Source organism: Strix uralensis, chromosome 19 (assembly GCF_047716275.1).
Source record: "Strix uralensis isolate ZFMK-TIS-50842 chromosome 19, bStrUra1, whole genome shotgun sequence".
Taxonomy (NCBI): Eukaryota; Metazoa; Chordata; class Aves; order Strigiformes; family Strigidae; genus Strix; species Strix uralensis.
The window spans coordinates 4,683,428-4,711,292 of NC_133990.1; the positions used below are offsets into that span (position 1 = coordinate 4,683,428).

The 27,865-nt window shown below is 36.3% G+C and overlaps 1 protein-coding gene across 2 annotated transcripts in view; it reads left to right on the top strand.

Annotated features, from left to right (window-relative positions):
- Positions 1 to 27,865, top strand: part of TBCD (tubulin folding cofactor D) — a 129,277-nt gene that overhangs the window by 1,396 nt on the left and 100,016 nt on the right. For both annotated transcript variants that reach the window (XM_074888789.1, XM_074888790.1), the window contains exons 3-14: positions 2,713 to 2,763; positions 2,957 to 3,054; positions 3,764 to 3,865; positions 5,523 to 5,669; positions 6,480 to 6,535; positions 10,437 to 10,569; positions 18,640 to 18,685; positions 21,439 to 21,571; positions 22,736 to 22,878; positions 23,687 to 23,747; positions 24,251 to 24,325; positions 27,408 to 27,502. In XM_074888789.1, coding sequence (XP_074744890.1) covers positions 2,713 to 2,763; positions 2,957 to 3,054; positions 3,764 to 3,865; positions 5,523 to 5,669; positions 6,480 to 6,535; positions 10,437 to 10,569; positions 18,640 to 18,685; positions 21,439 to 21,571; positions 22,736 to 22,878; positions 23,687 to 23,747; positions 24,251 to 24,325; positions 27,408 to 27,502 — 1,140 coding nt within the window. The remainder of the gene's footprint in view (positions 1 to 2,712; positions 2,764 to 2,956; positions 3,055 to 3,763; positions 3,866 to 5,522; positions 5,670 to 6,479; positions 6,536 to 10,436; positions 10,570 to 18,639; positions 18,686 to 21,438; positions 21,572 to 22,735; positions 22,879 to 23,686; positions 23,748 to 24,250; positions 24,326 to 27,407; positions 27,503 to 27,865) is intronic.

Consider the following 27,865-nt stretch of genomic DNA (forward strand, 5'->3'; position numbering starts at 1 on the left):
GAAACCTGACCCTGCAGAAGTTACTCAGTAGTATTAGACTCAGTTGACTTCACTGACTATTCCGAGGAGGTTAATGATGAACATGTAACCGTTCAGAAAGAAGTAGCAAGAACACTCATATTTGTGTTGATCGTTCAATGTCACACGTGAAATGGTTGACTTTGATAGGATAGAAAAGCCATTACTGAAAAAATCTCAGTGTCTGAAAGGCCATCATCTCCTCCAACCGATAGTCTTGCTCAGCCTCTCTGTATTTCACATTCTATGTACTGTCTCTGGGTATTGTATGTATGAACTTTCTGCGTGCATATCGTTGCCCATAAATATGGTGTTAATATACTTAAAACTAATAGGTACTGTACATGTTGTTCAATATTTGGTTATAATATTTAGTGTCATAAGGTATAATTTGATCCTTCTTGGCCAAAACGTCCCAAATATGGTAACAGACTAAATGTGTGGGATGTAACGTTGAAGTTTAGGGAATACCTTTAATCTGCATGCAGGTAAAACAGTAATCATCAGGTACAGAGGAGTTTAATGCAGGTCTCTGAAGCATTCACAAAAACATGTAATGCTCAATTTTTTGGTGAACTGTTAGAAACAGAAGTTTGGAGGATAGTTTAATCTGCAACAATAATTTTGCAGGAAAATTTAGGAAGATCTTTTTTTGAAATAATAGCATTAGAAGAATTTTTTTCAGTTCATTCTCTTCAGCATTTAGAGTTTTATTTTAGATTGCCAGGCTGATCTGGGAAAACAATTTGGCAAGATAAGGAATTTGCTGTTAAATTCCATTCCTGCTTGAGAGCTATTGCTTTATTACAACGGGAAGTTAGTGATGATTAGGAGCTTCCCTCTTGACAGGAGACAGCACTGCGGTAACCCAAAGTTAGTGCAAGGATACGGTTGGACTGGCTGGTGTCTTGAAAGTGGGTGTGAGGTGTCATCCACTGGTCAGCTACAGCACTGGAGTTGAGTTATGTCTTAAATCTACGTGTTGGTGTGAGAGGTTAAGAAGGTATTTTAGTTTTCTAATTAAAAAGCTATTTTTTGCCCAAATATCTAAAATGATCCAGACAATCTCCAGCACAATACTGGATCACTTGATGATCTCTTCTGAAATCCAACTTTCATTTCTGTAGCTTCTTTTTGTTGATTCTAGGTTTAAATGGCAATGCTTTTGTTTTTAAAAACTGTGGCAAGTTGTTCTTATTTTTTTTCAATATTCAATTTCAGTTTCTCTTTCCTCGTCAGTTTTCAAAAGGAATCACAGAATCATAGAAACACCAGTTGGAAGGGACCTCAGGGATCATCCGGTCCAACCTAGCACGGTCTAGACAAGATGGTCAGCACCCCGTCCAGCTGAATTTTGGAAGTGTCCAATATTGGGGAACACACCACTTCCCTGGGGAGATTATTCCAATGACTCATTGTTCTCATTGTGAAAAATTTTCCTCTTGTGTCCAGTTGGAATCTCCCCAGGTGTAACTTGTACCCATTACCTCTCGTCTTTTCCATGTGACTCCTTGTAAAAAGGGATTCTCCATCTTCTTTGTAGCCGCCCTTTAAATACTGGAACATGGTGATAAGGTCTCCCTTAAGCCTTCTCTTCTGAAGGCTGAACAAACCCAATCCTCTCAGCCTTTCCTCATATGGCAGGCTTTCCTGGTGACATTACTGGCAGCAAGATAAGTGATGTGTAAAGTTTTGAGGAGCACAAATAGTAACAGGTACAGTTTGTATTTGTCCAGGTTAAAATTTGTCAAGGTTTTTTTATTCTTTGCTGAATAATTTCCTGTGTTCTATTTCAAAATAAAAAGCTAGCTCTGAGAATTGTGAAGAGCACCTTCGTTTGCAAAGTAGTACTATGTTGGGTCTTTTCCTGCTATAGTCAGGTAACTCAAAAGAAAGAGGTAAGAATTTTGCAGTGCCTATACCCTATTTCAGTCCAGATCCTCAGTGGTGGAACTACCATCTTTAAATATGTTCCAGGCATGGGAAGGAAGATAGCCTTGTGGTGAAACCCAGTGTGTCCGAGAGAATTTCCCCATGGCTGCATGAGCCTCAGGGCTGGAAAAGTGCTGTTACACTTCTTGATGTTGCGATATCTTTGTGCATGTGTTTTTAAAGACAATCAGTCATTTGACATGCTAACAGATAGAACAGTGTGTAAAAGTATGTGGGATTCTGTATCTTGATGAAGGAGATGAGAACAGCAAGGCAGAAAGGTGTAAAGCAGCATTCTGGTTGCTGTGTGGGTGGGAGTGCAGTGTAAAGCTGCTACGCTTGGAGCAGCTGCAGTGGTTTAATGTTGTCCTCTGATTGCAGAGTTCCATCAGAAATGGTGTGCTGGTAAGTTGTGTTAGGAGAGTCACAGAGAGCTCTGCAGTGAAGGACAGCAACAAACTGAGTGGTTGCTTGTCTCATCTGGCTGTGAGGTTTGTCCACAGTAATTTGAGAAACCCCTGGAAGGGAGTTTGTGATTCAATGTAGGTGGTTGCACTATGGAAGTGGACAGACTGTATTTTTACGGTTACTTCTGTGTAGTTTTCTTACTTTTTGACCTTGCTTACAGGTGGTGGCAGCCCTTAGCTCAAGGATACTGAAGTCTTAAGCTAAAGCTCTCTAGAATCAGGGTGTATCTCACAATTAATGCCTGTAAGAGCCTTTAATTTGACTAGCTTATTACAGATATCTTTTCCTATTCAGGTATAATGGACAAGTACCAGGAGCAACCTCACTTGTTGGATCACCACTTAGGTAGGAATGTTATCTTTAAATAATTTTTGTGTATATACTTGAGAATCTGTTAAACTAGAAGGTCCACATTTGCATTACAAGATTGCTGTGGTTGATATTACTTACATGACTACTAGCTCCCTCGTTATTAGAAGTATGAGAAACTGTGAGCTAACTGCTTGTAGTCTCACTTTTTTCCCTCTCCTTTCATTAGAGTGGATGATGAATTCCTTGTTGGATATAGTACGGGACAATGGATCTCCTCCACCACTAGCTCACCTGGCGTTTAAATTTCTTTACATCATTACAAAGGTAAAAACCCCAATTTTAACATACTGTAACTGAAATGTGTAAGTTTCCCATATTTTCTTTGTCGTTTAAATAACTTTAAAAAATTTCACATTTTCAAAAACAGTAAAATAGGTAATTGTTTAAGTAATGCAGTGAAGTGTTTTAAACTGTACTGTGAGAGATTAGTTCTCTATCGTTTTCATGATAACTTATTTAATGTAGTAAAAATCAAGGTCTGAATGTAAAAAAAAAATTGCAGACATTGAGATATTGAGTGAAAAACCAAGTCATAATGTTAAAAGGAAAAGTATGGTGAAGAATTAGATGGATTGTGAAAATTTTCATCTGAGCATAAGAAAACACTTTTGGACTGCGGGTTGAACACTGAAACAGATTGCTCGGGGGCTTGTGGAGTCTCCACCCCTGGAGATACTGAATACCCCACTGGACGTGGTCCTGGGCAGCCTGCTGGGGATGGCCGTGCTTTGGCAGGAGAGTTGGACCAGACAATCTCGAGAGGCCCCTTGTTTTAAAGAATTATCATTCCATTAATTCTTAATAAGTTTGTAAAAACGTAAAAATCTTAAGGCATTTAAGACCTTAATTCATATCCTCACTGTTCTTACTACATGAGGATCATATTCAAGATGGTCCTCACAGGGTCTTTCCTTTTTCTTCAGTACTTGACGATGCCAGATGGCTTACTAAATTTTGAAACTCTCCTTTATAGGTGAGAGGGTACAAACTTTTCCTCCCACTGTTTCCTCATGAAGTAGGTGATCTCCAGCCTGTTTTGGATATGCTTGTAGACCAGAATCCAAAAGACTCTGAGGTGAGAACTTGCTGTACTTTTTGTTTAACTTTTGTGTCTCCAGCAGAAAAAGCTGATGAACAGTATAAGAAAAAAATCTGGAAAAAAGTGTATAAAGCAGTGATACACCCTGTCTGGTGTTAACTGAACATCTGCATTTAGTATGGAAGTCACTTTGTCAGAAGAGAAATGTCTTATTGAACGAAAGGTCTTGTGTTTTTCTTTCATGGGATATGTTCTAAGGATTTAGAAGTGATGGCAGTAGAGGTGCAAGTAAGATCTTTAACCATTCATAAAAGGGAACAAATCAGTTGAAGCAACAGTAATAAGAAAGGCAGTGAGAGAGGTTTAACTTCTAAAAGGAGTAACTGAAAAATCTTCTTTCTGCTATGCATATCATATAGTCACGTTAATTTAGGTTGAAGTCATAGAAGTAAAATCACAGAAAACGGTATTTAGGTTTTGTGTATTCCTATTTCTTAGTGTAAAGAGGCTGTTTTTTAAACCTTTGGGTTTTGTCAAAGTTGGTATGAGAACTTCTATTTTGATGAGGAAATGAAGACAATAGTTAATTTTCCTTGTTTAATTTCATAAAATGCTTTATTCTTCCCCAACCCCCCAATATCTACCTTTGTATCTGTGAGGGGGTTTGTGGGGTTTTTTCCTTTTCTTTTGAAAGGAGGAAGATGAAGATTGGAGAACATTGCCCAGTTATGGCATGAGGCATGTCTTGCTTGGATTTTTGCCTTTTGATAAAATATTCCCAGCTGTGGAAAAATAACACAGAACAACTTTTTTTTTTTTTTTTTTTCTACCTGTTTGCAATTTCAAAAACAGGGCAACACCACTTCATTATGTGTCCTGATTTAAAGTTTTATTTGGCTGGGAATGTTCTGGGCAAGAATTCTGATTCGAAAAAATATTTAAGCAAAGAACTTTTAAGCATGGATTGAGATCACAGAATCATGGAATGTCTTGAGTTGGAAGGGGCCCATAAGGATCATCAAGTCCACCACCAAGATACCGTAGTTCATATTCTTATTTAAATAAAGAAAAGTGAGAATTCAGAAAGCTTATTAAGATATATGAATTTTAAGAGGGAACATCATCTATTATGAGTAACAAAAATCATGGATATGAAGACAATAATTGTATTGCTGCTCTAAATTAAAATAATTTTTTAATAAACATTATCTATTCTGACCACTTTGCTGCTGCTGTAGTTGTAGAGCTTTAAAGCTTGTAAAAGTTCCTTCTTGTCTGTCTGTCTCTCAAAACACATCTAAAGTTGTTTCATGAAACCCATGAAAGCAATACATAAGAAATTAGGAAGAAGAACATAGTTCTCTCTGTTTGGGACTGGAGACACAAATGGGCTGAAGGAAGGAGAAAACAGGAAAGTGGCAACATGCAGTTTTCCTTTGGGAAGGAAATAAACTTGTCTGGATGTCAGAGCGAGAGGGGAGGGTCCATTAATTTTATTACAGTTTTACTGTTTGGAATCACTTGTAGTTCTGAAACACCGAAGGAGACACAGCAGCATTCAGATTCAGAGCTTTTTCTTCATCATCTTACTTTGAAAGTTCCTTGGAGCTAGTGGACAGCTTGTGCTCTAGGCGCTTTGTTGGAATACATTCCAGAAAATGGAGTGCCTATTTTGTTTACCATTCTTTTCCAGACCTGGGAAACTCGTTACATGCTTTTGTTATGGCTCTCCATGATATGCTTGATTCCTTTTGATCTGGCCCGTTTTGATGGAAATATTATTTCTGAGGAAGGGCACGCTCGTGTGCCAACAATGGATCGCATACTTAAAATAGCAAAAGTAAGTATAATACATCTTGTAATACGTTGAAGCCTATGATACTTTACTTACACTTAATCTTTCAATATGTAATAAATTATTGTCTTTTCAGAATATTATTTAAGCCCATATTTTCTGATCTAATCTATAAAGAATTTCTCCATAGTTTTGGAATCTTCAGTATGTTCTTTGCTGTTTAAGTGTTAGATTGAGACACTTACTTTCCCTGAAGTAATAAAATGTCTTATTTTATGACTGTCTGGTACAAATGCACACCTTTGATTATGTTAACAGCTTTTAGCATTTGAAAATACTAGCTAGCCTTTTTGGAAAGCCAAGTTTGATGATTTATGTAGGAAATTAGCATTCAATCAGGATGAGTAACATGGAAGCTATGACTGCATGAAGAATCTTCAGCAAAGATAATGGTTTCACTAGGCGTAAGCCGAAGTGGTTACCTTGTCATTCCTTTAAGATAAAAATAAACAACAACCCCCTCCCCACAAATACCTGAACAGCTTATGCTTTTGACACCTGCAGCACTGAAGTGGCTTATCACTTGTAGGAATGTGGTAGCACAAATATGACTGTAAGTTAAGGTTTCAGTAAAGGTAAACTTGCTTTGAAAGACACTAGAAGGGAGACTTTGTCGACTGAGATACGGTTTGTTGAATGGGAAAGTTAATTTTTTATGATCTTAAGCTCAGTTTGTAATCATAATAACGTTTGTAATCATAAGTATTAAGTATATTCATGTACAAAGTTGTTATATAGTTGTTATTAAATCTACATGTATGAATTCTTTTACAGTTAGTTTTCTTTTACCTTTAGTGTTACTTGGTTGTCAGTGATAAGGCTCGAGATGCAGCTGCTGTACTGGTTTCAAAGTAAGTCTCTTTTGTGCTTCTTGGCAGAAAGGAAAAAATCAAGCTCCCATTTCTCCTGCCATTTTTCAGTCTGACATGCTACTAATGACAGTTTTGGGAGGACTGGAAGTTGCTAACTGTGTGTGGGATGTTAAACTTGCTTGAATCAGATCCAATAGTGTGTTTATTATTGGAAATGCAGTGTTTTCTTCTGCTTACTAGAGGAACAGGTATCTATCACAAGTGATACAGATCTTCACTGTTAATAGGATACTGTTCAAATTGCCTTCTAGGGACTGGTTTGTGCTTCAGGGTTTCAGAAAGATACAGTTACTTTGTGCTGCTGCTGATTTTTGCAGTGTGTTACATGGTAAATAGAGAACTTGTATTTAGTATTACTGGCTTGATGTTTCCTAGTAGTATTTAAGTTACGTAAAAGGAAATACTAATGGTAGAATTTACTTTCTTAATATCCCTCTTGTCACTTCCTTCATTCTCTCATCCAGAAAACAATACTTCTGTTTTCTTGAGGTTTATTGTTGTCAAATAATTCATCAAATGAAACAGGTGTAGGATAATGGAACTTTCTAAATCCCATTGTTTTACACAGTTGGTGTTCAGACACCATGCGATTTGTGACAGAGGTGCAGTTCTGACATTTTTTGCATCACATCAGTAATACTGATGCTAGGGTTGTTTATAAATTTGAAATAACAAACTTCTGCATCTCTTCTTTCCTAGTGCGTTAGTGGAGATTGGTTTTGTTTGTGATGCATATGAAAATAAATTACAAAGACCATAAACTATGCTAGAACACACTATATTTTTTTTCCAGTATATATCACAGTACATGTTCCAATATATTCTACCGGAAGAGGGCTTTAGTCAGCTCAGTTTGTCGTTTGGTTTTTCTTTTTTCTTTCTTTTCACAGCAGGCAAAGCCCCAGAATCTTTACGCTAGTATATACTCAATCTACACTAGAGGGCTCTGCCAACCCAGTTTTGCCAGTGTAGTTACAGGAGCGGAGGCTGGGTAGGGTGAACAAGATGAGATGATGATAGTGGATGTGGACAGCTAGTCTGAACAATAAAATCTGTGTTAACGTTTTTCTCTGGATTAAGAGGCACAAAATTTGTGGGATTAATTGTACCAAAATAGTTGTTAAATGTTAACATTTAGTAGAGCAAATCCTAACTGTCTTTTTGGGAAATAACTGTCCATGTACTTATTTTAAATTTATTCTGAACTTCAGACACGGGACTCGATGCTTTAGAAATTTGCGTTTAGTGAGTATAATGCTACAGTTCTGAACATGATGACAAAACAAACACTTTTTTGATTTAGAACTGACAGTGTCGTGGAAAATTCATGAAGGAGTAGAGACTAGAATCAGTTCTCTGGTGACTAGTCCTGTACTTTTCTGATTTACTCTTCTGATTTACTTCAGAGCAAAATTTAAGTGAATGCATGAATCATTTGAATAATCTTTAATAAATTATCTTTCCTGTTACTTACTTATTTCCACGTGACAGAATGTAGGTTTGTTTCCTTTATCCTAATTAGTTTTTGCAGTCATTTTGGAAGCGATAATTGGAAGGTTTTTTTCTGGGATTTTTATGTATCTGTATTGGTAATCTGCCTTATCACAAGTTGACAGAAGGAGAGGTATTTGAGGTGAAAGTGTGATACAGAGTGAATTAATCTTGAGCATTCATATGTGCCTGAATGCACCCTTTATCTTCTTCACTTCCTAAAAACCCAGAAAAATACCCAAATGGACCAAATGTGATAGACTCTTGAAGGTATATCCAGTATTTGGAAGCCTTCTCAAGTAAGGATGACAGTAATTTTAAAACATTCTTTCATCACATTATACTAATTGAATTTGCACTTCATTTGCACTCCAGGGTATCTGTAAAACTAAATTACTAGTAGAAGCATATATATATAATGTGTTTGATTACAGCATTGCATTCACCAAAACTTTGTGTTCATGCAGTGCTCAGCCCTGGATTTCAGGAGGATTTCCTAAGTGCCTTGCATCCTAATGCAGGGTACTATGCAGGCATGTTATTAGCAGTTGTCTTATGGTCTCTTCACCTCCGTTTTATTGACTGAATTAATTTTTATTAAAAGTATATGTTCATAACAAGGCTATAGAATACATTAGGGTGGTTCTAGTACTGCATCAAGGTGTGTAGGGCTGTAATGGGAGCAAAATTACTATTTAGTGTACTTACAATTATTTAGTTTATTATGAAAACACCATTTTCAGAATATCCTAATGATTAAAACACTTCACCAGGAATTAGAAGACCCAGGTCCCAGGCCTTTTGGCCTTGGTGCACTTGAATTCACTGCTTTCACATCCCAAAACAGTTCTTTAATGAACGAGCATAGTTATTCTGAGATGAGATCACTGTTTCATCTTCTTGAAGTTAGAGTGTTAGGTAGGCAGGAATGCAGAAGTCTTAGAATAGACAGAGAGATAAGATACAGGAGTCTAACTCTGTAACACGCTGAGTAGGAAACTCCTTGGGGAGGAAGAGGAAGTCTGGGCTCTGGTTCCTGCTGTAAGGAGTTTATGGATTTCAAGTGAAGTTTAGAAACATCAAGATCCAAGACTTCCTGTTTTCCAAAGTAATTTACTTTTCACAGGGCAAAGAAGCTGGAGTTTGTTTCATGAATTCTCTTTTCTATCTGCTCAGTGACCTGGTTGCAGTGGGAGATGAGGCTTATCTTTATCTTGCTTCTAGTCTGGAGGTTAGGGCACTCCTTTGAGAAATTAAGATTTAAACTCCTTTGGGCTGAGAAAGGGTCTAGGAACCAGTTCATCTACTTTACAGGTTACCTCTCCTACCTGGGCTGTTGTGCAAAAGAAGGCTTTGTCCTTGCTGCTCTGTTAAAAACCAAACCATCCCCCCTCAACTAACCCCTGCCCCAAATCCTCATTGTTCTATTGCTGAACACAATAGATACTGACTTTGAAGACAATTCGAGTGATCACATGTCTGCTCACTGTTTCTGGTGTTCTCTGTACTTAATATTCCCCATTAGTTAGCTCTTGGTGCAGTTCCCCATTTAATTTGTAGGTATATAAACTAACCAGATACAGGCTCTGCATACATCCTTCTTTAAGTGCTATGAATTGTACTTTGTGGGCTTTCCCAGGTACCTTTTTTCCTTTGATTGCACTGAGAACAAAGTTTCTTAATTTAGTCTGAACCTCTGCTGGAACAGAAACCTAATTTTTAGGTGCTAAAGAATACTAAATTAGGTAACTGAAGCAGATGCCCTAACTGTAGTTTGGCTGGCACTGATGATGCCTGAGTATAGGTTTATAGAAGTAGTTTAACCATGATGAACTTCTTTTGCCCTCTCTAAGATGGGTGAAAATGCATTTCTTGACCCAGCCATTGTGTTAAATAACAGGTGTTTGACCTTTTCAAAGATCCGAAAACAAATATAGCCCTGATGATTACTCTTTATGGGCCTGGCTGATAACAGTGCAGTATGGACTAATTGTTGATTTGCACCAATTTTTAATTTGCAGAATAGCTGTTCTTGGTGAGAATGGTGGACAATTCTCATATTTGTTTCAGCTTTTCACTAATTCTAATGGAAATAATTCTTATGTGGGACCTTTGGAAAGTTTGTTGCTTTGTGATTAAGATGAGAAATCTCTGGAATCCAAGTTCCTAGGCTGGTCTGAAATGAAAGTGAAATTCTGGGTCAGACCTTGCTCAGAAACAGAAGGGCTAAACTTACGATGGTTTGGAGTATTCCCACCCTCAGCAATTCAGGAAAATACCCACTGGAAAATTGTTTTTAGGAACTGCAACCAGTTTGGATAGCAGGAAAAATTACTCATTGAGAGTCATAAAGTTAGTAACTGCAGTGTTTTGTGTTTTTCTGTGACAGATTTATCGTCCGCCCTGATGTCAGGCAAAAAAGGATGGCAGACTTCCTGGACTGGACACTTTCAATGTTATCTAAATCCTCCTTCCAAACCATGGAGGGGACTGTTGTTATGAATGGCATGCTCCAGGCCCTGGTAAATACTGTTGTTCCTTGAAAAGATAGATGATTGTATTTATGATCATACAATACAGCTATGGTAGACCTTTAATGGCAAAAGTACAAAGAGTTCTTGTTTATTAAAAAAGGATATTATACAGCTGGAATTTCCTCCACAACAGTTTTGAAGATGTAAATTCCCGTGTATGTATGTTGGTTTTTTTTTTAAGTATTGTCATCACCAAATGAAAGTGAAGTTGCCAGTATGGATGCTGATAAATAACTATCAAAAATGCTTTTAAATATCTGATTGTATATCTGTAGTCATTTCAAAATTCAGTTTGGATTGGTTTGTGGGTTGCCTGTTTTTTTTTTTTTTGCTTTAAAACTGTACAAAATGAAGAGATTAGGCTTCTGATATAGTAGTGGTTCTGATATAGTAGTGGTCTCCCCTAGACTTTTCAAAACTGGTAACAAAAACCAAGTGATTCTTCAACGTTGGATCTGTTCTTTTTCAACTAAAATACTGTTCTCAATAGTTTTAATAAGACATACTAAACTTGTTAGAGAGTGTATGTGAATAGTCTAAAAAACCACACCATTTCCTGTGTTCTTGCTTGCTAATCTGTAAAAGTTTTTTGTTTAATGCTCCTTACCTTGTCAAGTAACAATAGTTTATGACTCAGAGCTGAATTCTTAGTTTGGGTTTTAAAATTTATATAATATGCATGGGGAAAAAAATCTGTAATACCTGAACCACTACTATATGACAGCACTCCTCTTGTAGTTTTACACCCTTAAAAATATTGGTGTGCATTTTGAAATACTTGAATAACAGTTCTAGTATCTGTTCCAGTTTTGATGTCTGAATATATTTGGGTGGAATGGGGGAGTTAGTGTGGGTGGAATTGTTCCTTCTTGGTTTTGTTGTTGACCAAAATTGAGGTAGTGCAAGCAAAGTCAGATGACGTGCTCTTGTATAGTCTTTGCACAGGTTTAAGGATTTGCTGGTGTTTGTACAAGTTTCTATAATTTGCATAAATTTGCAGCTCTTTTTAAATAATTGCTATGAGGACTTTTATACAGTATGTTACTAAACATCAAAGCAAAACTGAACAAGTGTGTGGTGTGGGGGTTCTGTTCTTTTTCTTTTTTTTTCTCTAGCAGCTCTTCCAAATCAGAAGATACAAGAAATAATCTATATTTAGAATAACTTAGGACTTGCTGCTTAAGCAGGAGGAAGCATTATTTGTATGCATTGCAGTATGTTTCAAAAGACAGAATGATGTTTCATCATTTTATTGTCAGATCTGGAAAGGGAGACTGACTGCCATTCTAGGTGCATGATGAGACCTGTAGGATGTATAATACATTAGTGTTTTGTCATAATTCCTTTGAGTTTGGCTTTGGCTCTATCCACCTGTTCATTAGTGCATACTAAGCGAAACAGGTGAATACTTAACAAGTAGAATCGAAACTAGAATGTGATACAATATACCTGGAAGCAGATGTCTGCCTTCTTGCATTTATATGACTTTTTTCCTCCTTTGGGGTAGGAGAAAGTATTTATCAGGCCAGTTTTATTTGTGTCCTACAGCTCATAACTCCTATTCCAGTTGGTAGGTATGAGCAGACTGAATTTTTTAAGCCTTTACTTTCATTCAGTCTTCAATTTTTAATTTCAGATATTACAATGTAAGCACAGATTACATCATTAGGGAATACAGGTTTTCAGAATGATATGTATGCAGGTTGTGTGTGTATGCAGACGCGCTTAAGTGGAGTAGGAAATATTTCAAGAGTTCTAAATTAAGAATTTTGTAAGACACTTGTAACAATAGCATGTTGTTAAACCAAAAATATCGGCTGAAAATGAGCAGTGTTTAAAGTAAGTAAACCTTTTCTCTTAAACATACAAGATTCTAACAGTTTGTGCAGAAACATAATAATTAATTGCCAAGTGTGTAAAGCAAAACACAGCGTCATGAGGGACAACTAAAATTTGTGTCAACAAGCTTCAAAATTCTTTGCCCTTGGATTCTTCCAGCACTTTGTTACTGTAAGAGTCAAAGTAGTTGCCTGAGCATTTCTCTCTGAACAAGCAGGAGAAAAAAGACCATTTTTCAGATTCCGGTCAGTAGAGCAAGGCAGGTTTCGGGACCATAACAGGTTTCGGGAATGCAACCCACCAGGGTGGGGATAAAAAGTCTTTCTCTCTCTTCGTCGGATCTGTTTAGGGCTGCCCCGAACAGGGTGGATTTCAGTCAGATTATGGTATATGCTGCTGATGGTCTGCATTTAGAAAATAGCTTGTAGTGAGATTGGCATGGCAAAAAGTTTCAAAAAGACATGAAACTCTTGCATTTCAATGAACTGAAACTGCAAGTTAGGTACGCAATGAGTAGTTCAACGTTGCTGCACTTTGATCTGCCTCTTTGTGGCCTTAAGTCTTGGTGATTAGGTATGCTACTGTTTAATCTAACTCAGCATTATGTGTAGAACAAGTACGACTGTTTCATGATTCTTGTTGAAACACGCAGCTTGCATTACATATTTTAATTCCACTGATGCTTTTTTCTTTTTTTTCTTTACACCTGTCGTCAGTAATATATCATTTCACAACAGGTGTGCACTAGCAGGAATCTTTGCTTACAGTATTTCAGATTCAGTTTTTTAAACTGCTCTCTGTTGTTGAAACTAACAGTTGAAACTGGCAGTATTGAATTAAATTCACTTTTGTGCTCTGATACTTTATATATTTGAAGGATTATAAATGTTGGATTAATAAGAAATTGCTACATTTTTTTATAACATTTGTTTACTTGAGGGAAACTTCTAACCTGTTTCAAGAATCTGCATTTTAAATTCTCTTGGTCTGGAGGTTTGCTTTTAAACCTGCCATTATATCAAACAGCTTTTTAGTTATTGCTGCAGGGTGTAGCACTCCCAGTTCTTGCGTGACAGAGATGTCATCATGTTGAGGTAGCCTTGGGCATTGAAACTTATTAAACCTTATTTGTTTTATAAGTGATTCAGTATACAAGTGTGAGTAATAATTAAAAAAAATAAAACGCCCTACACAGTGATCTGATGAAACTCGAGAGTCTTAAGAACAGGGCATTTCCCTGAGCTGTCTCTAATGCAAAAATTATTTAGCAATAGCTACATGCTTATGTAAATTTTGCTTCAGGGAAGAAAGAACTCTCTAACTCTATTCTTTCAGACCCAGAGGCACAGAAATAGAATATTTCCAAATAGAATGTTTCCCAAGTCTCTGTATTTTTGGCATTCTCAAAGAATTAGCAATGCTAGGATTGTCTATTGGCGTTATTTTTTAAAAAAGCTGTTGTTGCTTAGTGGTTTGGTGATAAAGATGTACAAAAGCAGTGTTGATATATGAAGAAGAAAAAAATTCTTATGTCTTCAGGTACCAAGGGCACAGACCCCTTTCTGGTAATACTGTATCTCCTCTCCTTCTGCATGGCACAGAGTATTCTAATGTGGCCTTGTCTGATACTTCTGAGTGTTTTCCTTTTCACCAGAAGTATTGTGGTTAGTCAAGGTTCAGAAGTTCTGTTATCATAAGACTATTTCTTTTTCCTATTAGAATATAATGCTGTCTCAAGCTGCTAATTTTTTTTCATTCCACGTATTTCACTAACAAGACGGAAAGGAACTATTCTGTTAACTCTCCGTGTGTTAGTTTAAACTTTTCAGGCTTTCAACTGATAAAGAACTAAGATCTTATGAAAACTCAACTCCTTTTACCACCCATTTAACTGGGCTCTGTCTTGAAGTTTGTCAGCTTAAGTACCATGTTGATGATCAATACCCTGACAAATACTTGTGACCTACAGAAGGAGTACTGTTTGTGTTGAAGTTAGTAAGAACAAGGGCTTTAACTAATCTATTTTCTCCTTAGCTGCACTGATAATGCATTAAATATTCTCTACTTTCAAGTGAACTTACTATTCTGACAGCATGTTCTCTCTCACCTTGTTTACCTCCCCACATCTGGCCTGAAGGCAGGGATGGCTGATAGCTTTCCCTGGACCTGGATATTGTGTGACTACTAGGGGGTGCTCCAGAGTAATGAAAGATATAATTCTCTTGTCTTCCCATAGAGACTGAAATTATCCTCCCAATCCTTGACTCTACGACCAGAGGGTAGATTCAGACTTGTGTCTCCTGCTCGACAGGAAGATATCCCTGCTACCAAACAGTCAGGCCACCCTTAATGGTGATTTGTATAGCTTGGGGAACGTGTCCTGGAGATGATCCTGATTGATATATCTCATGAAGGTCGGGCCTAAAGTGGGTTATGCAGACAATTGGAAGGTGTGGTGTGTTTCTTCTGTGATTACTAAGAAACTAGGCTTTGTTTTCCTTTGCACCATGCTATTTCTAAAGCAAAACCAGACTTGACAGTCGTCATTGCTTGCACACCACTGATTTTCTCTAATTTGTAGGTGGCTTAATTATTTATAAGAGAGGGAGTCACATACTTTTCAACAGTTCAACAGGTTGGGTAAGTTGGTGTATGCTGTATGTCCTCATTAAAGTGAAGAGACCATGGCGTAACTTTGATCGCCTGGATACTCCAATAGACAGGCTCCTTACTGTCAGTATTGTTAGTTGCTGACACTAAATGTCTATGCAGGTGGCAAACCAAGCTTATTAATTATTTTGTTTGTATCAGATTTTTTGAAATGGTGTGCCTTGAATGTTTTTCTTCCTTCAAGGCAGGAAGTTTAAGCTGAATCCTGTAATGCTGATTCGTTCTTTTTTTCTACATGTTTTTTTTTATGTTTTCTGTTCATGCATCATGTACTTTTCTGTCTGGTATAATCCCTGTAAGCTCTAGGTTTGCAGGATTTTTCCAAGACAAGAATTTTGCTTTACATGTATGACTTTGTAGCACGTGCCAGACTATGTACCTTTTTTTTTTTTCTTTTTTTTCTTCCCCAAAGGCCAACATCAGTTAAAGTGCTCTTTTATTTCCTCTGGAAAATGTATGTACTAAATTCAAAAATTTGGGAAATTTGGGCTTGTGAATGCTTTTGCATGCTTTGGCTCATAAAGAAGTGACGAAAACTTATTTTCTTCATATTTCTACAATCTGAAAAAAACCCCAGATTCTGCATTTCCTGCTGCATTGAATATCTGGAGTAGTTCTCAACAGATTGGCTATTGCCTATTTACTTCTATAAAATTTTTTTTTAAAATGGCTGTTAAGCTTTTTTTCTGATACAGACAAATACCTGATTAACACCAGTAATCTGGTAGAAGGTTACATCTGACCTGCAGTGTACCTTAGTGAGTGCAAACAGAACTTTCTTTCCTTTCAGACATTTAGCATTTTCAGCTGTGTTTATTATGAAATCAGTAGGTAACATTTTATTGAACAAAAGCCATGTAAATATTTTTAAATTTTTAAAAAATTTTACTTGTTAAAGTTTATTAATTTAAACACAGTAGCTATGGTGTTCTTTGCTTAATTTTTACTTCCCCTAAAAACTTGTACTGATAAAATAGAATCCCTGAATCCATTTCTCAATTGATTTACAGAAGTTGCTGTGATAATCTTAACATCTGAAAGTATATTATAAATCCTTTCAGAATTTTGTTTGAGAATAAATGTTCTGTGTTGAATATTAGATGTGAAAATAGTTTGTTATTTAAGTATGTAGTGAAACTGTTGTAGGGAAACAATGTATGCTTCACTTTTTTGTTCAGCAAATAATAGAAATGGTTGTGAAATGGAATCTGTCAAGTTCCGTGTTCTAAATTGATTGATAGGTGCATGAGGCTGTTTTCTTACTTTTTTTCAGAAGAGCATTAAAAAAAATTCTTGTACAATATTTGAAGTTTTCTCATTTCCTGCCTGTGTGCTGGTTAATTTCTTCCCACATCTTGCTTAGAGGTGGTGCCTTCTAGTTATGTTTTTCCTGAGGAGTCAGAACTGAATTCAAAGTTGGCCTTAAGGATGTGAAAACTCACAGAGAAACTTGTAGAACGGTGCCCGAATTGAGGAACTATGTAAGACTGAAAATGCTTTGAGGATTCTATTCCATCTCTGCAGGAGCTCCTAGACAGAACGCTGGGAAGTGTGAGTGTAGGCATCCAAACCCATTTGTCCAAGAGCATTCCCCAGGCAATATAAAAAAGCTGTTTCTCTACATTACGACTACTTCAGGAATTATACTGTGTTTTGTTTGAATATGCTTGAACATAATCCTAACAATTTGGAGACAGCCTGTGTGTGTCTTAAAAACAGTATTTGCTCTTAACTGGGCTTTTATACAGAAAGAAGTAATTGTGAAGATAAGGTGCTGCAGAAATGCTGCAGTATTTGCTCGCATCTGCTACAAACTTGCTAACCTTGTGAAGAAACCGCCTGATCAGTTTTTAAAGCAGAACACAGGAACAAAGTGGTGAAGACATGAGTTTCTGAATATTTCAACAAAGATGCAGAAAAATTTTAGAGGCGCTCTAGATTTGTTAATTATACAACAGATTTGCAGATTTTGTGTCATCTTTAGGCTTTCTAATATAAGCAGAGTTTTGTTGTATGTTAGTGGAAATTTATTTTTTTTTGATACTGATATGGTATATTGATAAAAGCTGTGCTATATTTGGACCATTTGTGTTGGTAGTTATTTCTGTTAGCTGTTCTTCTGGGCCTGAAGTAGTTCTGTAGCATTACTGCTTTGTAAACCTAGTTTTTAAAGGATGTCTTACAATTGCCTAGTTACTTGTGAAAGCATTAAAAATCTTAAATAATTCAATATATATTATCAAATTATGTAGCTTGTAGTAGAGCTGATCAGAAGTGCTAATTTAGGATCCTAAAATGCAATTTAGTAACAAAACAAAATAGAACGGGTACATAGCCTAAAGGTGTTTTTATTGCCTTTGTTGCTCTTAACCACACCTGCAGTATGGGAGGCATGTGTGCGTTTGGTATGTGTGAGAAAGTACATATTTTTAAGGTAAGTCTGTTCTTGTTTAACTCCTAGGCATATTTACTGAGGAAGATTTTTCTTCTGGTGAATGACAAAACAAGGAAAAATAAGTGACTGAACACAGTAGTTTTGATGCATACTAAGTGAATTGAGGAAACTTTCAATGTGTAACACATTTTTGTCAGGTGTTAATAGTCTGTTTGTCTCACTGTAGTGCTGGGGCTTAACCTTACTGGGTTATTTTACTGTATATAAAATTATTTTGGAAGCTCTTTGCTTCTTTAAAACCCTCAGCACAGGAATTAAAGGTTGTCTTTGGGAGGTATATTTGTAGCAGACTTGCAGAGACTTCTGTAGCTGCTTTTTAGTTTGACATGGAGTTCTCAAAAGCTGTTGGAGAATCAGGGTGAAATAGCAGTTTATCCTGTACTGCATCCTGTCTGTCAGTGTGTGGTTGCTTCTAATAACTAAGCTCGCTCACGTGTGTCCATCTGTCCTGCTTCTTAGCAGTGACCAAAGTGTTGGTGTGTACCGTGTGCTGGGTTGTCTAAATCATGAGCCATGAGCAAGGCTGGTTCAGTTTGGAGACATTCAGTGTCAGGAAGTCCCAAACAGGATATAGAGTTCCCTTAGTTCTTCTGCCTTTATTCACATTCTACAAATTCTGCTTCACTTTTTAGAGGTTCAAAACAAGATGAGCTGTTTGAGAGATAGGTGCTGTGGTTGCACCTGCATTGAGCTTGTGTGACCAAGCACTGAGCTGGATGGTTCAGAGAGCTAAGCTGGCTGAAAACTAGTGACTTTTTCTCTCTCGCTCTCTCTCTGCCCCCCCCCCCCCCCCCCCCCCCCCCCTTTTTTTTTTTTCCCTCGTTCTCAAGTATTTTTTGGCCAGCTCAGCTCCCGGAGTTGCCTGCCTGTGTGATTGTATGGATGGGAGGGGAGGGCTGGGCTACAGTATCCTTGACATGTATTGACTTATAAAGAAGTAAAACTGCACCCTGAGACTCTTTTATGCTATTTAAGTTAGTAAGCACTGCAGGTTATTGCAAGAATATTAAGAAGTAGTTTAGAACTATATGTTCAATCTATTGTGCTTTAGAATCTCTATATTCTCATGTCTGTTCTCCCTGTTTTAATTGTAGGCACAGTTATTTAAACATGGCAAAAGAGAAGATTGTTTACCATATGGTAAGTTGTAATACCCTGATTTCTGTTTTTAAAACCATTCCAGTAAAAAACGGAAAGAAAGATTAAGCTGATAACAAGTGGTACTATAAAGAGTGAAATCAACAGGGAAGTTATAAAGCATGTAAAATGAGGGGGGGGAAGAAGAGATGATAGTGAGGGAGGAGCAGACGCCACTGGGGAATGTTATGTTGGAACAGCTCATCAAAGAATTTGGCAGGTGATCACATTGGCTGTTGCTATAATACAGGAGCTAAACACAGAGCATATGAACTATAAGATATGGAAAATATTTCTAAAATTCATTAGAACATGAACTGGTTTTATACATATTACTGCTGAAAATTTTGCGGAAAATCTTCCAAGTTTTAACATAAGCACAGAATTTCAGAAACCCCAAGTTTAAAGAACCTGCTGTGTACAGGACCCAGCTGGAGTCATGTAGTGATGCTGTTGAAATGAGAAAAAGTTTCTGGTGAAAGGAGGTTATAATGGATTCAAATAGGGATAGACAGGTACCCGAAGGGAGAGCACAGAAGTTTCTGAACAGTGTAGCTGCATGTTGGAATTATATTCATCTCATGGCACATCCTGGAATATGGTCAGAACCGACTGCAAAATAATAGCTTCTTTTTTATTGACAGCAGTAAAGAGAGGTAGGGAAAGATGGTGGCTAATTACAAACACTACGAAAGATCTTGTCAGTTTTGTGGACCTTATCAAAGCAGCAGAAGTGTGGTTTATGCTATTCACAGGAATCAAGCTATGATGTAAACTTACTTTAGAATGCTTATGATTTTACTTAATGGAATTATTTTGATGTCCGAGAAGAAACTCAGTAGATCTAGTGCTGGAAACGGTTTCATTCTTCCAGTTGCTAAGTCTGAGATGCACATGCTTCCTTACAAAATGCCTTAGATATGGGTAAAGATGGAGATAAGATAGTGAAGACAAACAGAATGGAATGACATATGTGCTATACAGCTGGTCGGGAACAAACAGAAAATATTGAGGAATGTAATTGCATAGAAATAGCAGACAGCACTGTGGAAGCTTAAAGAGTAGTGAGTCTGCCAGATAAGCAGAATAATAAACAGACTAGATAAAATATGGTATAACACAAAATTATGTAATTTAAAAGATGCAACTGTATAACGCAGTAGTCATAATTGATATGAAAAGAAGATATTTGGCTCACAACGCTAATCCTGCTGGTAAAATTAGATGTTTTGGCCTATGGCATACAGAAAGAATACAAAGTAGTTACAAGTCTGGTAATAGAAAAATCAGGGGCATACCAAGGAATTAATTTACCATAGAAAAGATAGAATGCTCACAACTAAGAAGCAAATACTCAGACAGAAACTATTGGGGATAAGAAAATGTGAGATAATAATCAAATATCTTTAATTATTGTAGATTATAACAGATCTGAGGATTAAATAGGAAAAAAAAAATAGACAATTGTCAAAGGAAGATACTGTTTTGCAACACAGAACTCGATTTAAAAATAAGAACTAGTCCTGAAGCCATTTGCATGGGTCTGAAGATATTTCAGTGATTCAAGAGTTGGCAGGACTTGGAAGAGGCTTATATTGTTTTATTCTTATTTTTGTTTCTATCTGTGAATGTTTATGTTTCTGCAGTCTCTTCCTCCTAAACTGCTAGTCTCTCTAGCTTTTACAACTGCAAAAAGATCCAGATTGCTGGAAGGTATTGAAGTAATAGTCATTACTGGCTTTACCTTTTTGTCTGCTTGTATTATTTTATTAATATTTTAGTATGTTGGGATAAATCATAAGCCTTTTTAAAAACTGAGGAGATTTTTAAGTTATGCCCTACAATTTCTCAGACTTTGAAAGAATTGGTTTGTGTCTTTGATCTCTTAGTATTTTGAAAACCCTAACATGAGACTGGAGTAAGAGATTGCAGAGTATTTTGCCAGTATGATTCCATGTTTGCAGTGCTTATAGCCAGAATGATAGGTCCTTCCAAGCGCAAGTTGTTAGTCTCTATTAACTAATGATCAGCCTTCAAAACAATCATTAATTGTTTCAGGCTGAAAATGCAAAAGGACTATTTTATTTGTAACAGGAATGTGTTCCTTGTGAAAATTTTGAGTCCTGGAACTTTATACTCATTAATCCAAGATTCTCCTTTTGTCTGTGTTTTTTTACTTTGCTGGACAAGTAACTCTGTTACCTTTGATGTGCCTAAATGAAAGGTTTTGTTGCAGATTGTTTACACATACACAGTATTTCTCATGTCTAAATGTTTATGGACATTCATTGTCATAAAAATTTCTGTGCCAGAGGAGTTAAGTTGGTGCTGTCTGAAAATAATAAATGAGGAAAGGGAATGCTTTCTTAGTATGCAGAAACTGGCTGCAGAGTAAATTAATTAGTTTTCTGACTCCTGGTTCTGCTAGACTACTGAAAATTCTTAGATCCCAAAAGGTACTTGAATGTGTTACTTCCAGTGAGAATTAAAGGCATAAATAGTCTCAGAATCAAGATTCATTATAATTTTCATAGTCAAAAGTAATCCTTAAAGCAATCCTTCCTGTTTGGTAGGTGAAGGATATTACCACTATGTGACCAGTGTCAAAGCTACAACAAACTAGGTAATAAGGCATTTGCATTTCAGTAATACCTTTAAAATTCTAAATCTTCTAAAGAACTTCCAAACTTTACAAAATTTCCTTACTTATATTTTTTTAAAAACAGTTTTTCTAGCATGTTCATTTTCTTTTACAGCCGCTACTGTACTTGAGTGTCTTGATAACTGCAAGCTGTCACAAAGTAATCAAATGGTTCTTCGCAAACTAGGGATGAAACTTGTTCAACGACTTGGACTGACATTTGTGAAACCGAAGGTAGCAAAATGGAGGTTAGTTTAAAGCTGAAACAGTTTTTAAAATAAATAAATCCAGAAGCACTCAACAATCTTAGAAATACCTGAATCCATACATGTGACTACTGGCTTTCTGCCCTCCTAGCCTCCCCTAAAAGAGAAAGAAAGAAATCCCCGTGGTATTTGGGAATGAACACATTCTTCATTTGCGCTATTTGGAAAAAGTAGATTTCTTCTGCTGTATTTAGTTTCCTGTAATTTTTTTCAATTTGCTATAGTAAACTAGTGCTGGGACAAGCCAAATCTTTTGACTTTTCATATTGCACGTTACCCAAGCAGAAGCTTGTTCCTGTATAATGCATAACTTGGTAAAGATGGGAAGACAGTGATCTTTGTAACTGAAGTTGATTTAGTACAGTTTTGTAAGAGTGAACATAACTTTTTCCATTACATAGTTCTACCCTGATTCGATAGAAAGTTCACAGGGGAAAAGTGGTTTGCAATCCCACTTTCGTTTTGCATATTAGTCAGGTTTTGGTGTCTGGTTTTACTTATTGCCAGAGGGCAAACTCTTTTTTAGATTTCTCGCACTGATATTTTAAAATTGCAGGCTCCCTTGGTGACTATTTTTATTGTATTTCTTTTACTAACTTTTGAGAACGTCCTTAGGCATAGAAAATTCTTTTTAGGTGGAGAGTGTACCTTGCCCAATGGCAAAAGTCAGTTTAGCATGTAAAGTATATCTTTTGTAAGAATGTATCTACACCACAGGCTAAATATCTGAGTACAGCTTGGTCAGAAAGTACTAAGCTAGCTTTAACATTTAAAAAACAATTTTTAATAAGTTGATTTTATTAATTTATTTTTCTTAGGTTTTGAAGAGGTATTTAGGGCATGGGAATTTTGCCTCTCTTTATTGTCAGCAGTGGAAAGTAGGTTATACTGAAACAGGAGAGGGAAATCATGAAAAGGAACCATTTAAATAGTCTAGCTCTTCTCACCTTGGAAAAGAGACAACTGGGTCAGGAGGAAGGAGAATGGGATACTTTTCCCTTTCCTTTAAAGAAACCACTAAACAACTGGAGAGCTGTACACTGGGAGGTGTAGTAACTTGACAAGCAGACTTTATGACAGTATGTACCTATTTCAGCTGGAACTTAAATCAGAAAAATAAAGTAACTGTGTCTGTTTCTTGTGCAGATACCAGCGTGGCTGTCGATCTCTGGCTGCCAATTTGCAAGCTCAGGGTTCAGTTGTGCAAAATCAGATTATAACAGTTCCTGCTAATGAAGCTGACGATGAAGAGGAATATGACATTCCAGCAGAGATTGAAAATGTTGTAGGTGTGTTAAAACTGGACAGAAATTACTGTAATGCCTGCAAATTAAACATATATTGGAAAACAACCTGCTTAGGGCTAAGAAAGTCATGTGGGTATCTGCTAATGTGAACAATTGGAAAGACTAAAATTTCAGTCTATGCAACCGATGAAAATATACTATACTTTTGTTGAATGATTTGGATTTCAGCATCTCAAGCAGAAACTCAATACTGTAGCATTTGTCGTGGGGCTGGGGGATGGAGTTATTGAAATACATTTTTCTAATTTTACCCAGTAATATGAAAGACATATCTTGAATCTTCCACAGATGGGAGGATGAATTAAAATTCATAACGAAAAACAAAACAAAAAATTGTGTTACATGAAAGCTAAAGAATTATTGTTGAAATTTTAAAGCTGTGGTAGTATCGAAGAAACAGGATTTTTTAGTAGTATGCAGTCATACAGCAGGTCCTCTGCTAGCTTGCTGGTGGATATGCTGTAAATAAATAGGCAAAAATTGCATCAGAAGACTTTTATAACTGAGTAATCTAATGAACCACTGCAAAAAAGCACAACAGCCTCCATTTTGAATCTTCCCCAGTACTTAAAATTTCAAACCAAATTTTCTCTTTTAGAAAACTATTTTGACATCTTGTTTCTTTGATTTCAAGTCGTAATTGTGTGACAAATAGAACACTAGATACAAATATTTAAGGTTAAACTAAAAGGCAGTTATGTTAAGAGGAAGGTGAATTTTGAACATTTAAAAAAATCTTTCTGTTGTTAAATGAGAATAATCTGTTTTGTTCAAATAAAATTATCTGCAGAGCAATTGTTGGTTGGACTGAAAGACAAAGACACCATTGTCAGGTGGTCTGCAGCAAAAGGGTAGGTTTCTCATGGTTATTCTAAACTAATAAACTAAAGTAAACAATATAGAAATGCAGTCTGATGTAATCCATGATTGATAATTTGTGTGTATTGTCAATATTCACAGTTACTTCAAAAGGCTTTAGCACAGCTCAGGGTATAAAGCCATGTTTGTATCTTTTTCTGATATGAAATTGGGCTAGTCTTTAGGAAAATTTCATATGGGTTTGGAAATAAATGTTCTGGATAAGACTTGATTTGAAGGGTGTAAAGTAGCATTTTTTCAAAATTTTTTTTCCTCTACCACTTTAAAAAGTGTATTTCTGTGTTAACTTCATTACTGTGTAGCTTTTGCTTCAAGTTCAGGATTGTTGTTTTAGGGCAATAGGGTAGTGCATTGTCATCCTGAAGTCAGTCATCTTACTGTAAATTTCTAGTAACTAAATATTTTTATGGGACTTATTCATCAAATGCAGTACTATGAATCATGTATGTTTTTTTTTTTCTTTTAAATTCTGTAGAATTGGTAGAATATCTGGAAGACTTCCAAAAGAATTAGCAGATGACGTGATTGGGTCTCTGTTGGACTGTTTTAGGTAAAAGTCTTATTTTATGCTTTACATGCATCTGAAACATGTCTGCTTATGAAACAGGAGGACAGCAGTTAGGAAGACAAGTCTAAAAATCTGTAAATTTTGTTGCCTTCATTGTCCCAGATTTTAAAATCTTCTAAGACATGGATGTGCTAAGGGTATTCAATAAAGAAATTATTCCTAAGCCTTCATCTTGACCCCATTCTAAAGTAATGTCGAAGGGCTGAAGTTGAACTTTACAAAAAAAGATGCTCATTAACTTTCTGCTTTAAAAATTGCTGGTGTGCTCATGTCTTGGGCATTGAGTGCATCTTCAGAAACACAGTAGAACTGGAAATTATATTCACAAGGGTTCTGAGGATCACCAGAGATCAGATGTAATCTCTATGTGAGTGGTGGCTAAAATATCTAGGAAGAGGGAGGAATAAATGGAGTATAATAGAGATTCATGAAATCATGAATGGCATGGAAATGATTGCCCTCTAGATTCTATATTATTAGAAGCAAACTAAAATATCAGGTGACAGGTTTGGAGTAAAGAAAGGGTGGTCATTATTCACACAGCACATAGTTAAACTGTAAAAACTTCTTGCCGCAGGATGTTGTGGATGCTAAGAGTCTATCCCTGAACAAAAATCGTTTGTCTTTTCTGCAAACTTGTCCATGATCTGCGAGAGTTTGGAAGTGTTTTGGAGAGTGCTGCAATATGCTTGTTCTTATACTGTACCTAAGGCATGTACTGTTGGCCATGTCAGAGAGAGGCTTTTGGGCTAGATGACACTTTGATTCGATCACGTATAGCTGCTAAGATGTTCTTTTGCTGCACTTTATTGTTGGGTGTCTTGTTTCTACATCCATGTAGAGTATGTAAAGGACTAAGTTATTAAACAAGTATCATATGCTTTTTTTTAATATCAAATTGCTCATCAGGTCTACAATGATTATGAGCTTTAAGATCTAAACTAGTGTTTTAGAGTAAGCTAATAACAAAAAGAATGTCTTTGTTGACAAAAAATATTGGTAATGTTTGGTTTGTCACTCAGATGTACTCAGTTTAAAAAAATCCTCTCATAGTGGTTGTGAGTACAGATCAAAAATACCAGCTCAAAGGGTAACACATTAAAAAAAACCCAAAAGGTATAAGTCTTAAAAACTTGCAAGGAAAGTATCTACTTAGCCAATACTTCCACAGTGTTACTGTGATTAATTTAAGAGGTGCTGCTGATCTCAATTAACCCTGGAGCTTCAAAGACCTGTACTCACTGTGTTTTCTTCCCTTGTTTTTCAAGTCATAGGGATGAGTAATCCAAGTAGTAATTGAGTGACCTGCTTTCTTCAGAAACACCTGGGAACAAATGTAGACAAGGACAAAGGGAATATCTTCTATATTCTTTGCACTAAATATCTAGTGACCAAAATAAAATTGTCAGTTGCTCATCAGAGGTACTTTGTTACATCTCTTGGGATAAGAAGGAAGGATTCCTTATATGTAGATAGATTAAAAGACAAGAGACAGGGAAGCAATAAGTGATCATTTTTCACAATGTAGTGAGATTATCAGCACAGTCCTGCAGGGGTCTGTATGAGCCCTGTGCTGTTCAACACACTCATAAAAATCCCAGAAAAAAGGATGAATTGATGATTTAAAGTTAGCTAATGTAGTGAAAACTAAAGGTGACAGAGAAGAAGATGTTATATAAGCCTAAGTTAAGTAACAAGCCAGTAAATGACATATGAACTGTAATGTCTAATGAATGCAAACCAACGTACGTAGGGAAAAATGCAGCTAGTTGTAAAACACTTATTACTACTCAGGAAAGAGATCTTGAAGTCACTGATAGTTCTGTCAAAATGTCAGTGGAGTGCTCAGCAGCTGTCAGAAAAAAGAAGGGCAAATGGAATGTTAGATGTTATTGGAAAGGAAGGGATAACAAAACTGAATCACTGAAAAGTGATTTAACTGATGGGGAGTCTTCCAAATGGAAAGAAAAAATAGAGGGATATAATGGAGATATATAAAATCATAAATATGAAAGAAAGAGGGAAAGTGAGTAATTATTTACTCTTCACTTTTTCTCATAATGTGAGAACTGGGAAGCATCAGGAAGTACGTTTTCACGCAATTATAATTAAACTGTGGAAGTCATTGCCACAGGATGTTATGGAAGCCAAAAGTGTAAAGGGAGTTCAAAAAGGGATTATACAAATTAATGGAAGAGAGTCCCATCAGAGGTTATTAAATATGACATTCTGGCTGCAACCTCTGGCTTGGGAAGTCTCTGTACTGCCGATTGCCAAAGCTGGGAGGAGGCTAATAAAGGAATGATCCTTTATGCTTTGTCTTTGGCTAAGCATCTGCTATTGGTCCATGTCAGAGACTGGGAGAGACAAAGCTTTGATACGACCTAGTCTGTGTGTTCAACGTTTTATTCTTAGATTCTTATTCCTAATTTAACACAAAATGAACTTTTTGCGTGTTTAGTCATGCAGCACACAACCTTTCCCCTTTTCACTCCTTTATCTGCCAGCATACCATTTTTGATATTTCTTGCTGTGTTCACTGCAGGTTGCTCTGTTCAGTTTTATATTTAGTTTTATGTTTTTTAAGGGTGGATAAACACCACTGTTTGCTCACTGCATAAGCTTGTATAATGTGTTTATTGGAAACTATTACTTGAACCTCCTTTGCTAGTTAAGGACTGTGTTTGGCACTAAATTCATTAGTTATTTTGGATATGTTCTGTAAATCTGGATCTTTTGTCAGTGTACTGGACAGCTGTTTTCCTTTTCTGGATGAGTTTCGGGTATTGTACCTCCTTATTGAGGTTACATTTTTATTGATAAACGTTTTTTTTTTTCCTTATTTGATCATGTTTATAGCAGTATGTATGTTGCACAAAATGGAAAAGAAAACATGTTCAACTTGTCATTTTTATGTTTTAGAAGTCTAACAGAATTAATAACACAATAAACACATGCTGGTTTGGATTATGAGTCTTTTAAAATGTTAGGAATTCACCATGAAAAATGAAATCTGAAAAGGGAAGGCCATTCTTAACAAAACTTGTTTTTGTTCTAAAATTAGTTTCCAGGAAACAGACAATGCATGGCATGGTGGATGCCTGGCTCTGGCTGAATTAGGCAGAAGAGGATTGTTACTCCCTTCCCGAATTTCAGATGGTGAGTTGTAGCTGCTGAATATTAGTAAGTTCATAAATTAACAATTTATAGTATTAGAGATTGAATGTGTGGCAATAGACTGGAATTTGCTGATGTGAGTGTGCTGAATAATGATGGTAGTATTGAATTCTAGAGTAAAAAATATGCCTATGGCAATATTTAAGGTACTTCTGTCAAAAGCATTGTCTTGGGTGTGCCTTTTTTATACTTAATAAATTTTTCTTTCCAAAATGAAATTAGTTTCTTGGGGTTTTCTTCTTTCTTCCTCCCTCCCCTGTTTCTTTGTACAGTTGTATAAAAATAATTCTGTGTCTCTATATTGTGTCAGTGTCATTATTTAAATAGAATATATTAAATAATTGA